The sequence below is a fragment of the Rhipicephalus sanguineus genome, chromosome 3 (assembly GCF_013339695.2).
Source record: "Rhipicephalus sanguineus isolate Rsan-2018 chromosome 3, BIME_Rsan_1.4, whole genome shotgun sequence".
Lineage (NCBI taxonomy): Eukaryota > Metazoa > Arthropoda > Arachnida > Ixodida > Ixodidae > Rhipicephalus > Rhipicephalus sanguineus.
This window is the reverse complement of record NC_051178.1, coordinates 123999297-124012577: the sequence shown is the minus strand read 5'-3', so window position 1 is coordinate 124012577 and position 13281 is coordinate 123999297. Positions and strand designations below refer to the sequence as shown.

Genomic DNA, 13281 nt, shown 5'->3' with positions numbered 1-13281 from the left:
ACGGCAGGAAGGATGGCTGCCGGCCGGTGTGGACCGCTTCTGAAGCTGAATACTCCGACGTGACACACACTGCGCGGCGCTTGTGTCCGTCCCGCAGGCCTTGTTGTTTCGGTGAGAGCGCAGAGGGGGCCCTCTAAGCTTCGGTGCATGCGCTGACGGCTATCGAAGTTGTGTGTCGCTCGATACGCGCCAAATTGCCGCCGCATGCCGACGGCCTCCTCCCAGGGCTCCCTTCGCGTCCAAATTGGACGCGCGTGCATGCATTGAACGTATACACGCTGTGCCGCGACCGCGTCCACCTTGTAGCACCGCGTGAAGCCGTGGGGCCCCCTTCCGGGATAACCTCGGCCGTATGCGGACGGAGAGCTCTTGTGCTGTTTCGCACTTTCCCGCATCTGTTTCGTTACCCAGCCTTTCATTTAGGCGTGGCCGCGTTGGAACGCTTAGCACAGTGCAAGCATTCCAGCGTGGCCTTATAGTTAAGGTTAGCTGGTGAAGACAGCGGGAGGAATCTGTATATTCTCGAGTGTCATCGATAACGGAGCACTTACATACAGTGGCTGCGTTAGAGCACTGCACGGGCTCGGGCCTACCCGAAAACCCGGGCCCGGCCCGGCCCGTGGGCCGGGCCGGGCCGGGTAAAGTAGTTCTCCCGGCGGGCCCGGGCCGGGCTCGGGCCTGAAGCTCCGGGCTTAGGGCCGGGCCCGGGTTTGAGGTCGCGGGCTCGGGTCGGGCCGGGCTTGGACTTTGCTGGGTTCTTAAATGAACACTATAGTGAAGCACTGAATCGGTTTAGACTGATAAAGTGACGTCTAAGAACTCGAATCTCATACATTTCACCATGGTAATTTTATTATCAGACGAGAAAATCAAGGTCAAAATTCTATTTTTTTTAATTTCGCACCGAAATATCCGAGCCTGACGCCACGGATTTCAAACTGTATTTGTCGTATTTGGGGACATTGGCTCTATAAAATTTGCTGAAACTTGGCATGTTAAGTCTATGGCCCCCTCAGAGGTCAACGTACTTCATTTTTAGTGATTAGGAACTACGTAGACCCCATTAGACGCCGTCAGAATATAAGATGTCACGATGTCTGCTACGCGAACTTAAAGCGGGCGTCGCCACCCGCATTCACCTTTTTGCGCGTTTTCTCACTTACCAAGACTCTTGTCCCGGCGAACGTGGTGATTTCGGAATTGCTAAAGAGTAATTTACTGATAACAGAGAAATTGTTTTTCTTTCTAGTGCCCCTTCACGTTTGTTCCACATACGTTGTGCATACGTACATATATGTTTCACATTTTCTCTCGAAAAAAAAAACGCTTTTTTATGTGGGGCAAGCTATTTAGAGAAATTTTATTAGAGACAAGTACTGAACTTATTTTGCTGCTTGCATATGGGGCTACTTGATTTATCTTAAACGGGCGAGCTAAAAGAAGATATACCAGGCGCTTATATAATTAACATGTCGTTATTCTGTGCTTTATTTGCATTCGTTATGATTTTATATCCCAAATGTTATTCTGTAATCACAGTAATAAATGTGATATAATAAATATACACCTGTAACTTATCGCAAAAGCGATTATAGAGCTCCATAGCGAGGAAGTTTCCAGCCCTCCACTAAAACGAAAGACTGCACACAATCTCGTTACATAGAATTCCTATACAGAGACATTCTTTTTCCGCGGCTTCGTCACGGCCCTGAGTGGTCATGTGACGCGATATGGACGTGCACAGCCTGCTTGGTGTGCCCAATTTGTTAATATTTGAACTTTCGCCTTTTTTCGCTATATCAGGTGTCTCAAACCCACCTCAGCTAATGGGCCGCATTCACGAAAATTTACTCCGGCAAGGGGAAGGACAGTAACGCAGCTTAAAAGCGCGGGGGAGGGGGGGGGGGGGGCGTTAGAGGAGCTAGGTCGTACCAATTGTCAGCTAACGTTGCCATTTAAAAGAAGAGCTTTCCCATATGTCACATATAGGTCGTTTGAAGGGTATTTGGCGGCAGAATTCCAACAACATATCAATACCTATCTTCAACATGACTAAAATCAGGACGCCGATTTTGAAATATAGAGTTTTGTTTCACGGTTAGGTATGAACACATGGTGGCCGCAGGGGTTGCCTCACAACAAAAAAGCTTCAGACTTCTCATGGCTGTGTAGCTTAAACTTATAAAGAAAATGAAAAATTCGGACGAAGACAGTGATGTGCGGGCCGCGGGCCTTTAGGGAGGGGCCCACGGGCCGCGTATTTGGGTCCCCTGCGCTATACAGGTATAGTGTGAGAAGTATATGACACTGCCACAACACCGTTGGAATGTGCAGGAATGGCATAGGTTCAAACAGCATAAGGCGTGAGGCGAAATATATTCGCTTGACGAAATATTAGGCTTGAAAAAAGACAATTACGAATTCCGTGCCGGGTGATGTCCCTTCACCTCGAACCATAGGCATCCAATGAGTAAGCGTCGAGAAGCTTACTCGCGCCTTTATTACCAGACTGTAACGAACACTAAAAATAGATCGAAATAGCTTCGTCCACCTCTTGCCAGTCCTACCCGCGTAGTGCAGTGGTCACCTTCTCCCAGTACAACATCGTTAGGAAGGCATAGAGTATTATGATACGGAAGAAAAGAAGAGCGCAGTGCAAGCCGTGCATAGGATACACTGCTGAAAACTGCAAGCAGAGGCGCTCAAAGAGGAGTTTTATAAGTGATACTGAAGAGTGTGACGACGTTCGGGAACGATAGAAATGAAGGGATAAGCTGCACAGCTACATTCATTCTGCAGATGTCCACAAAGACATCCTAAATTTGCTCCAGTGGTGGAAGTTAAGAACGACTGCCGACGCCTTCACATTTCGCAAGGTAGATGTGCACCCCTGCGGCTAGCGCATGCAGTGCAAGAAACTTTAGCGCGACAGGATATGTGATACAGCGGTGGATGGCTTGCTTAAAGCCGGAATCTCTAGATAGTTTGATTTTTTGAACAATAACACGTGAAGAAATAAACTATAAAATATGCCACAAAAGACTTGTGGACTCTATATAGCCCTGGTGATATATGAAATATATATGATATATGAAAAGAATGCTACCACAAATATTTTTTCGTCTTTTCGGCTGCCTATACGTATTTCTAAAAGTACACGTGGTGCACATGGTTTGTTCTTTTTATCTAGATTAGTGTACATGCAGCAAGGTAATAAACTTGGCTTTCTTCCTCCATCTTGCTGTGGCAAGGTGCTGCCATGCTGAAGACAGGTGTTACATATCCGAAAGGGTGCTCGATTGGCTTTGTCGTTAGAGCATGTTTTATGTTTCAGTGAAGAGCGCAATAAGGTGTTGTGTTCTCTGTCTCCTCTCTTTTTATTGCAATTCTTATTGAAACTGAACTCATGCTGCAAATCACTTTTCGTGCTACAATATCTGCTACAAAACGCTCTTGATGATCCGTATTGCATTAGCAAGAAAAAAAAAAGTTATAGTATACCATTGCCGAACAAACGTTCATTGTACCCAGTATTTCCACTCAACTCTTTCCACCATGAGCCCCTTTTTACACGAAATTACCGTAGGTTAAGTAGAATTGTTAGTGAAATATTCGCCAACAAAGAGTAGATATTTGCTACTTCAAACACCTTGCTGTAGATTCTACGTTCTGGCAACACCACCTATATTACTGGCTCTCGGGCCTCTGTCGGGCCTGATCTGCCGTCGGGCCGGGCCGGGCCGGGTAGGCGAAATTTTTTCTCGGGTTCGGGCCGGGCTCGGGTCGCGTATTGAATCACCGGGCCGGGCTCGGGCGGGTAAACTTGAACGAGGTCCGGGCCCGGGCCGGGCCCGGGCCGAAAATCACGGCCCGTGCAGTGCTCTAGGCTGCGTATGCTTATATATGCATGCGTAGCCACTGCTGTCGCTGTTCTGCGCCCCACTGAGGGCTGTTTCGCGGTATAATTTACAAAGGGAAAGAAATGTGAATGTAGTGTGCATTGGGCAGTTCACGGTGGCATAGATGCGCCAGCCAATTACGTTCGCTCATTTGCGTGACGTCACGCGCTTTTGCGTATTTAAGACGGTTAGTTTTACCGTGCAGGGCCCGTATTTACGAAAACGTCTTACTTAAGAATTATTGTGAGAAAAATTTCAGCCAGTCGTGATGCAGGACATATCGTGAGCCATAGGCGGAGAGTACGGGGGGGCTGGGGGGCTTGGGCCCCCCCGGACTGCCTCATGGGGGGGGGGGGGGGCGAGCCCCCCCTGGCGCCGGCCCAGGATATTTTTTAAGAGCTTGGCTTAGGTTCCCGGGTCGTCCTGTCCGGCAGCTATTTCACAGGAGGCTGTTTATGCCGCTTCTTTTTAATTTCAGCCATTTAAAGTTCGGCACATGGGCCAGTGACAAGTCAAACATTCAATGGAAAAATGCCCCTCAAAAGGATTTTTACGTGCAGAATATGTTGTGCTGATGAACAAGTGAAGCGACGACTTAAGCTATGACAAATTAAAAAATTCACCGGCGATTACGATACTGCCTAATTCGCTGAGCGCAGCCTTGTGTTCGGGCAACGCCAGCTGTGTTTGAAGTTTTGACTATCCGCAGTTGCGGCAATGTAACATTCGTTACATATTGCCACAGAAACTGCCAGCGCTCGAGTGCTACGCACACCATATACTCTGTGCATTGCAGCTGTCGCGAACCAAGTGAAACGCCCACAGCCCCGTTACGGCAAGCGAAGCCAGCCGCAGTGCATTTGCCAGCCCTGCATGCGCACGAGCTCCGACCGAGGGGCCAGCGCGCTCGACAGAGGAAGAAAGCGAGGTTAGAGGCCAGCATCTCGGTGATATCGACAGACTCCGCGTTCGCTCTCTTTCATCCTCGTTCGCGCTATCGGTTACGCCGCCGACGCCAACGGCGATGCCGCTCAACGCAGGAACGGACGCCTAAGAGCTGCGCTCTAATTGTCTTGAACCCCGTTGTGAATGGTTTTGAGAACACAAAAATGACACTGAGAATACAAAGCAATCCCGACACAGTCAGTCAGTGAACGCTTTTGCACAAACTTACTCGCCAATAAAAAAACGGTAATTTCTTGATTGCCGACATATTAGTACCCTTCGACATGCCTGCTTATAAAAGTGCCGAGAAAAGATTGTACGCACTTTTATTTATCAGTAAAGGGTTTTACTAAAAGTTCGGCCACCAATGAGCAACTCCATTACTCGTCCAGATACATAACAGCAGCTTCGCACAAGGTGTAGTGGTAGCAAATGGTATTTACTACCATCTCAGAATTACTTTAGGCCATCTTGAATTGAACTCACTGGCATACAATTAAAGCTTCCTGTGATAGCGTTAGCCTACTGTCTCCTCCGTGGCGCATGTTTTAACAAAGTAAAGCCTAACCCCACGCATTGCGTGAATTGAATTTACGCGACGCGGTCAACGAAAATTTCGCTTCGAGCCAAGAGTTACGAGGTGGATTGATGTCTTTGTAAATTGAAAAATAAATCTAGGGTCTTCCACTTACAGATCTTCATTATGATATCGCGGGCACCTAAGAGACTAAAGTTACATTAAATTCTTTAATTTGGAGGTTGGACCCCTCTCTGTTTCTCTCTCTCTCTCTTTCTCTCTATATATATAGGGAGAGTGAGAGAGAAATGTGGAAGAGCAAGTCGGGCCCCCGCCCCCTCCGGTAAAATGAAAACTCTCCGCCTATGTCGTGAGCGAAGCCGGCTGACCAATTGCAAAGATAATTATACTAACTTTTTGAATTCGGCCCCTGATGTGTCTTTTGCAGCTGCTTTAATTACGGAAGTTTAACGTCCATTTAAATTTTATAGTATATCATGTTAGCAGTGTTCAATCAAAGATAATATTTTAAGTGAGAACAACGAACCTTCGTCTTCCATTAGTAAACCAAGGTTTTTTTATTGGGAGAGGAAGGCGACTTGCGCTTCAAGAACGGACTCTCTGCTGCAGTTGGCGCGACCGTACCACTGCGGTTTTGTATACATGGGGGTTGTACAAGATTCTTAGGTTATCACCGACTATGTTTACACCATCAAGTGACAAACCGGGCACGCGCTAATGCGAATGCAAGTGTCGATACACCACGTGATCATATGCGCCGTGTATATGCCAGAGTGCGCTTCGTCGCTTTCGCTATAGTGGCAGATAGGAAAATGCGAAATACGTGGCTTCCGTCCTGTCTTCGTGTGGTCTACGAAAGCTTGCTCGGTCGGTTAATTAAGACAGCGTCGTAACATACCTTAACGTTTACATACGCCGAGCGCCTATATAGCGCGGCGTTCGTTTAATTGCGCCACTACGCTCAGCGTGCGCGCGTATACGAGTGGCTGAATGCGCTCTCGGCTTTTTTCTATGCGTTTAAGCGTGGGAACCGGGACGGCGATTCGCTGCCGGCGTATATTGGTGCGTGCGGGTGGCAGTTAATCACGAGAGGAGGAGGAAGAGGCCCGAATTCCTTCTCGCGCGGTTCTCTCCAACGAGAGGAACAAATTGTAGCGCGCACTTGAAAAGGCAGCATTGCAGTGTATAGTCGAGGGAAAAGCAAGTGCACGTGTGCGTTTTCCCGGCTATTCAGTTAATGCTAACACGAGGCATGGCCTCCGAGATAACGGGCGCGCGGCGGGTTCGCGCGTCCGCCATCTCGGAGGCCATGCACGAGGAATCGCGTGTATGCATGCGAGAGGGAAGTCTCGGTGGGTGCTGTCGTGGGCCCCCGCTGTTGCGCAACGGGCGTCGGCCTGTGCGTGCTTGCACCTGAGCGGTGGCGTACCTAATGGGTATGCACGAGACGCATGATAGTGCGCGCATTGATCGCCCCCCCCCCCCTCCACTCCTCCTTGCGTGCCTCCCTTGCCCGTGAACGCGCGCACAGCAGCATCTCTTGCTGTATCTTAGACCCTGTTGGTTTATGTATGCGACGACGGCTTTTACACGTATAAAGTTGTGTGTGTGTGTGTGTGTGTGTGTGTGTGTGTGTGTGTGTGTGTGTGTGTGTGTGTGTGTGTGTGTGTGTGTGTGTGTGTGTGTGTGTGTGTGTGTGTGTGTGTGTGTGTGTGTGTGTGTGTGTGTGTGTGTGTGTGTTGTGTGTGCGTGTGCGTGCCCTGTTTATATTTTCGCTATATTATTCACCCTCCTTTGCCTCGTTATTTCGTTCATTTTACTTACCTCGTGGCCTCGTGCGCCGCCCTCCGCGACTGCATTCCTCGTCGAATACATATACCGCTCCCTTGGTCAGAGGGAAGGGACGCCCCAGTTACTTCCATGCATACCAGAAAGTGAGACAGGTACTCGGCACTCGCTGTCTCGTTAACTGTACTTTCCTGCAGGATGGTCTCGATGTTCGTATGAAAGAACAACGCGAAGACAATTCATTCCTGACTCATTCGAATTAGCCGCGATCCCAATTCCGAATGTGTGTAGCAATATATGCACTCGAGGGTGCATTATATCGGGAGGCCACTACCTGCATAGCCAGGGCTCTTAGTAAATAGGGGACGGGGTTTTATTATTTGGAAAAGCCTGCACACAGCGCCGATGAGAAGGGCGCATGGTAATAAAAATAGTGGTGGATATTTGAACCAGTGCGCGGAGCAAGCGTCGGCTCGTGCCGGAGTGAATCCCATGGTGTGGCACGTACGTTTTGAAAGCACTGAAAACGTTCCTTCTCACGGTGCTAAAATTTACATATGTCACGGGAAAGCACTACACGATGCATCAACTGTGCATCTGCGCTGTGTCTATAGTTTACACTTTTGGGAAGACGTGCGTATGCATTAGCTTTTTGTGTTAGCTGCGCCTGGAAGTCTTATCGAAAGGTTTGAACAAGTCAGGATAAACTTTGCAGTGTGAAGTTTCGATACGGCCGGGTAACGACGCGAGCATGCATAGAAGAAATGCACAGCTCAATGCTGGACTCCCCTCCGCGGTGGTCTATAGTGGTTATTGTGCTTGACTGCTGACCCGAAGGTCGCGGGATTAAAGCCCGGCTGCGGCGGCCGCATTTCGATGGAGGCGAAATGCTAGAGGTCCGTGTATACTTAATTTTAGTTACACGCTAAACAACCCCGGGCGGTCGAAATTTCCAGAGCCCTTCACTACGGCGTCCCTCATAACCATATCGCGGTTTTGGGACGTAAAACACAACAATTTTTCTTCATACTAAACTCGCAACGGAAGTTGTAAGCAAACCACGGTGCTTTATAAGGAAGTTGCAGATATGAAGTGAGAGAGAGAAACTGGACATTTTAAGGGCCGTAATATTGCTGCAGGCCGCTTGATCGCGACCGACCATTCAGCATTCGAACTTCGTTTCTGCCACGACAATCGCCTCACTGTTGCCCTCGTCTTTCGAAGGCGGCATGCATGGTATACGAACTGAAACCGGTAGAAGCCCGGAATGCTTCCGTAGCAGAAGTGGCCAATCTTCCTTTTGCTGTGACTGACTGTGCCGCAGCGTTCTGCGTGCTCAATATCCATTGTGTGTATAACAAAACTGTTGTGCGTGTGTGCGCTCGCGCGCTCCTTGGGAGATGGATGGACCGATACGCGATCGCCGAGGTTATACATGTCGAGATCTCAATAGCTTCGTCGGCGGGCGACCATGTTGCTCGCGCAGGGGTGCACGCTTATACAGTGGCTGTCGGTTCGTTCTCCGTGACCTTACGAGTTAGAAACACAAGAGGTCGCGTCGTTTCCTGGTGTATTGTGTAGATCGCAGTATACGATACACATACACACACACAAGTTCAACACACACTCGCTACGGCATACCGACTGAAAGGATTGTAAAAAAAGATGATGTACAAATAAACGCTGCCAGCGAGTAGAGGCAAAGAAGAAGAAGTAGATCACGTTCGATCACGGCAACGATGGCTTCTGCCTGAATTCTTCCGCGCCAGTTAACCTCATAGCGTCCATACATTTCGGTGCCGAAAACCCACGTGCGGACAAGTCTTCCCTCTACGCACGACGAACAAGACTCTACTTTCGCTTCGCGTCGCGGGCGGTGAGGATTCGACGGATCGTGGATGCGAGGATCGGCGTTGGTGCAACGACATCAGGCAGCAGCACTGCTCTCCCAATGGATCGACTCAAAGGCAAGCGATCTGCACGACGCGCGCAGAACACAAAGATTATTCAGGAAGCTCGAATTTTACTAGACTCCGCTAGCGTCGACATCGCGAAGCTCACAGCCGTAAAGCAACGACTCTCCGCTAGCAACGATGAGCTGTCTCAGATTAACCAGCAGTATGAGCAGTATATTCCGACTGAACGCATCGAAGAGGAGTATACAGCTGTAGCGGAATACCAAGATGAAGCGGTCAGCATGCTCGCCGAGATAGGTTGCAGACTTTCCCAAATGGAACGAGCACAGGCCGGCCATGCGCAAGCTGCCAGCGGTGAAAGCGCAGCAACGACTTTCAGGCACGAGGCTTCCGCAAGATTTATGGCACCCCGGTTGCCGCAGCTGCAGATCCCAACATTCAAAGGAGATATCGCACAGTGGACAGGCTTCTGGGAGCAATTCGAACAGCTTATTCATCTGAACAACGACCTGACGCCATCCACTAAATTCTACTACCTGAAGAGTTTCATATCCGGTGACGCAGCAACAGCAATCGCGGGCTTGCCCACGACCGAATCTTGCTACGCCGACGCAGTGCATATGTTGAAGGAAAGATTCGGCGATAAGACGATGATTATTCAGCACCATCTGACGGCGCTGAGAAATCTCCCAAGGGTGACATCCGCCAACGACATCCGCGGTTTGCGAAGATTGTATGATGCCACGCAACTGAATATTCGCTGCCTAGGAGCCCTGAACGTGCCGACACTGACGTATTCAGCTATGCTCATCGATATCTTGCAGAAGGCTCTACCGCGGGACATCGGTCTTTCTTTCACAAGAGAAAAACGGCACCGCGCCTTGACAAGGCCCACCGAAGTACGTTATGCTCAAGCCTCCTCGTCGAGTGCACCAGCAGAGGCGTCAGCCGCGTCGGATGCCGAGCTAAATGACCTGTTATTATTCTTACGAGTGGAGCTCGAAAGTAGGGAGCAGCACGAACTGCCACATCAGAGACCTGCTTTGGAGGATCGCTTGGACCGACGAAATGGTGGCATCCCAGCGGCATCCGTATTGCATACCACATCTATACCAAGGTTCAAGTGCTTCTTCTGCGAGATTGATCAGCACGGGACGCGCAGCTGCAACGCTGATATTCCTCTTGCAGTCAAAAAGGAGCAGCTGCAGAAAGACAACCGGTGCTTCCGCTGCACGTCAAAAGGCCACCGAGCGAAGGATTGCCGCGTTAAGCTTACCTGCAGTTCCTGCCGCGGAAGACACGCTTCCAGCATGTGCGACCCCAATTACAGGAGGGCTTCGACGACCGCAGGAACGCCAGGAAGTGCCACCGTATGCATTTCTTCAAATGCTCTTTCGTCCTGCGAAGACGTATCATCAACTAGCCAACCACCTAGGGACAACGCGGTCTATCTTCAGACATTCAGCACCCAGTTGGTCAACAACGACAGCAGGCAATTCGTTCGAGGTATTCTGGATGGCGGAAGCCAAAGAAGCTTCATTAAGGAAGAGGTGGCCAGTAAGCTTAACCTGAAGGTGGTCAGACAGACCCGGTTGGCATTGAATACCTTCGGAAGCACTTGCTCTTCAGCTGCACAAAAGCGGAACGTTGTTGAAATAGCCCTTCGAAGCAGAGACAAGAAGGTTGACCTTCGCATAGAAGCTGTAGTTGTCCCTGCCATTTGCCACGGTGTGACTCTACCATCAACGAGCAATGCATTCATTCTAGAATTAAAGAGACAAGGCAAGATGCTCGCGAACGACTACCGGCCTAAGGACGCACCAGACACCGGAATCGGTCTGCTAATAGGTTCTGACTATATGTGGCAAGCAATCACCGGTGAAGTTGTGCGATGTCCAGACGTGCCAGGTCTGGTGGCAATGGAGACAATATTTGGTTGGACGGTACAAGGACCTATCAGTCAGAAGACCCTTTTGGACTGTGGCACTCACCTGCTTGTCAGTGTCTTGCGTGTGGATGCAACCGAAGAGGAATCGACTGCAGAAATTCTACAGTCTTTCTGGCGACTCGAGTCTATGGGCATTACTGACTCCAACGAATGTCTCGCTGACCGGAACATTCTACAGTTTAAGGAGACCGTTAGGAAGTCAGGCGGCCGGTACTCGGTGGCCCTACCATGGAAAGAAGATCGCAAGCATCTTCTAGGCGACAATCGGGACACAGCAATTAACCGGCTCCATAAGCTCGTCAGAAGACTCTCGCAGCATGATGGCCTAATGGAGAAATACGACACGACCATACGTCAATACTGGCAAATGGGACATGCTGAAGTGGTGCCGGAGCGACAATCTGATAATGACGTGTACTACATGCCGCATCGCGAGGTTGTACGAGAAGACTCACTCACCACAAAACTGCGAGTAGTGTTCGACGCCTCGTCCGATGAAAAGGGATATATGTCACTGAACGACTGTTTGGACAAAGGTACAAACCTGAACCCGGATCTGCTTCGAGTGTTGCTTCGTTTTCGACGCCACCCGATAGCCATCCGCCGACGCCACCCGACGCCACCCGATAGCGAATGACACGTGTGCCATTCGGGTCGACATCAAGCCCTTTTCTGCTGATGGCAACGATACACCACCACCTGGACAACGTAAGCGGTGAGCAAAAAACATTGGCCCGGACGCTGAAGCAGAGTTTCTACGTGGATGACCTGCTCGTAGGAGCCGACAGTTTTGACGAAGGCTTAGACGTGTACGAGAAGGCAAAGTCGATTTTGGAAGGCGCTGCGATGAACCTTCGGAAGTGGAAGACAAACAACGCTCAACTCCAGGAAGTGTTCTCGAAAAGCGAAGAGTGCCTGGAAGGATTGGACAATACTTCAGCAACGATTCTAGGGATGCACTGGAACACCGAAGATGATTACTTGGCATGTTCTTCAAAGTCTGTCACGCAGTTCCTGCTTTCGGTCAAAGAGGACTCAAAGCGGACCATCTTAAGAACAGCTTCCAGAATATTCGATCCTCTCGGTATTCTTTCGCCTTTCACGATAATAGCGAAGATCTTATTTCAGAAGTTATGGCTGTTACGGATACCGTGGGATTCCAAGTTACCCATGGAAATCGAGAAGGCGTGGAAAGAATGGTGTACTGAAGTTGCTCAGTTACACCTTATTAAGATACCGCGCTACGTCATGAGTCATCCGAAAGAAGATATCACCATGACGCAAGTCCATATCTTCGTGGATGCTAGTCCAAGGGCCTATGGAGCATGCGCGTACCTTAGAACGGTGGACCGCAATGGCAGTTGTGGTACGAAGATTGTCGTGGCTAAGTCTCGCGTGGCACCCATAAAAGCCTTGACCATGCCAAAGTTGGAACTAATGAGTGCAGTTGTTGGATCAAGGCTACTAAAATACCTTAGGAAGTCACGGGACACGGTTCAGTTCTCACATATAATGTGGGCGGACTCGACAATTGTTCTGAGCTGGATACGGGCACAGCAAGATAAACTCAGCCCCTTCGTGAGAAACAGAGTGGCCGAGATAGCCGACTGCACCGACAAAGGGCAATGGCGTTATTGTCCTGGGGAGCAGAACCCAGCTGATTATCTGACACGGGGATTATCAGCGGCAGTGCTTCGGGAAAGCGTCAACTGATGGAATGGCCCAGAATGGTTAGTTCAACCTGAAACCGCTTGGCCCATCGAGATCACTTCGGTTGCCGCCCAAGAAAACAGCTACGAACCAGAAACTCTACAGACAGAACTACTGCTACAGACGCAAGAACCCCTTGAAGATGTCATTAACGTCAAGAAGTACAGCAGCTTGACCAGGCTTCTTCGCGTCACAGCGTTGGTTTACAGATTTTTGGAAAGGACGCGGCGCACCCGTGCACCACATACGGGGCCTATTTCTGCAGAAGAGCTAAATATGGCCGAGAAGTTTTGGATAATAAGAACACAGCGAGAAGCTTTCTCTCAAGAAATAGAGCAACTCTCCAACGAACGCGCGATCTCAAGGCGGTCGATTCTTCATGACTTGCATCCATTTTTGGATACAGAAGGACAACTTCATCTGCGCGGACGCCTACAGAGAGCGCAACTTTCAATTCAAGAAAAACATCCACTGCTTTTGCCTCAGAACCATGAATTTACGAGACTGGTGATCATGGAAGCACATTGCCGCAGTTTG

The 13281-nt window shown here is 49.6% G+C and overlaps 2 protein-coding genes across 2 annotated transcripts in view; both read left to right on the top strand.

The window, feature by feature from the left end:
- Positions 1–13281, top strand: part of LOC119387061 (myosin-VIIa-like) — a 142884-nt gene that overhangs the window by 29924 nt on the left and 99679 nt on the right.
- LOC119385809 (uncharacterized) lies at positions 11713–12747 on the top strand. The gene has a single exon (XM_037653189.1). The coding sequence runs from the start codon at positions 11713–11715 to the stop codon at positions 12745–12747; it is 1035 nt and encodes a 344-aa protein (XP_037509117.1).

Coding starts and splice junctions, on each gene's coding strand:
- LOC119385809 (XM_037653189.1), top strand. CDS start 11,713: ATGGCAACGATACACCACCACCTGGACAACGTAAGCGGTGAGCAAAAA.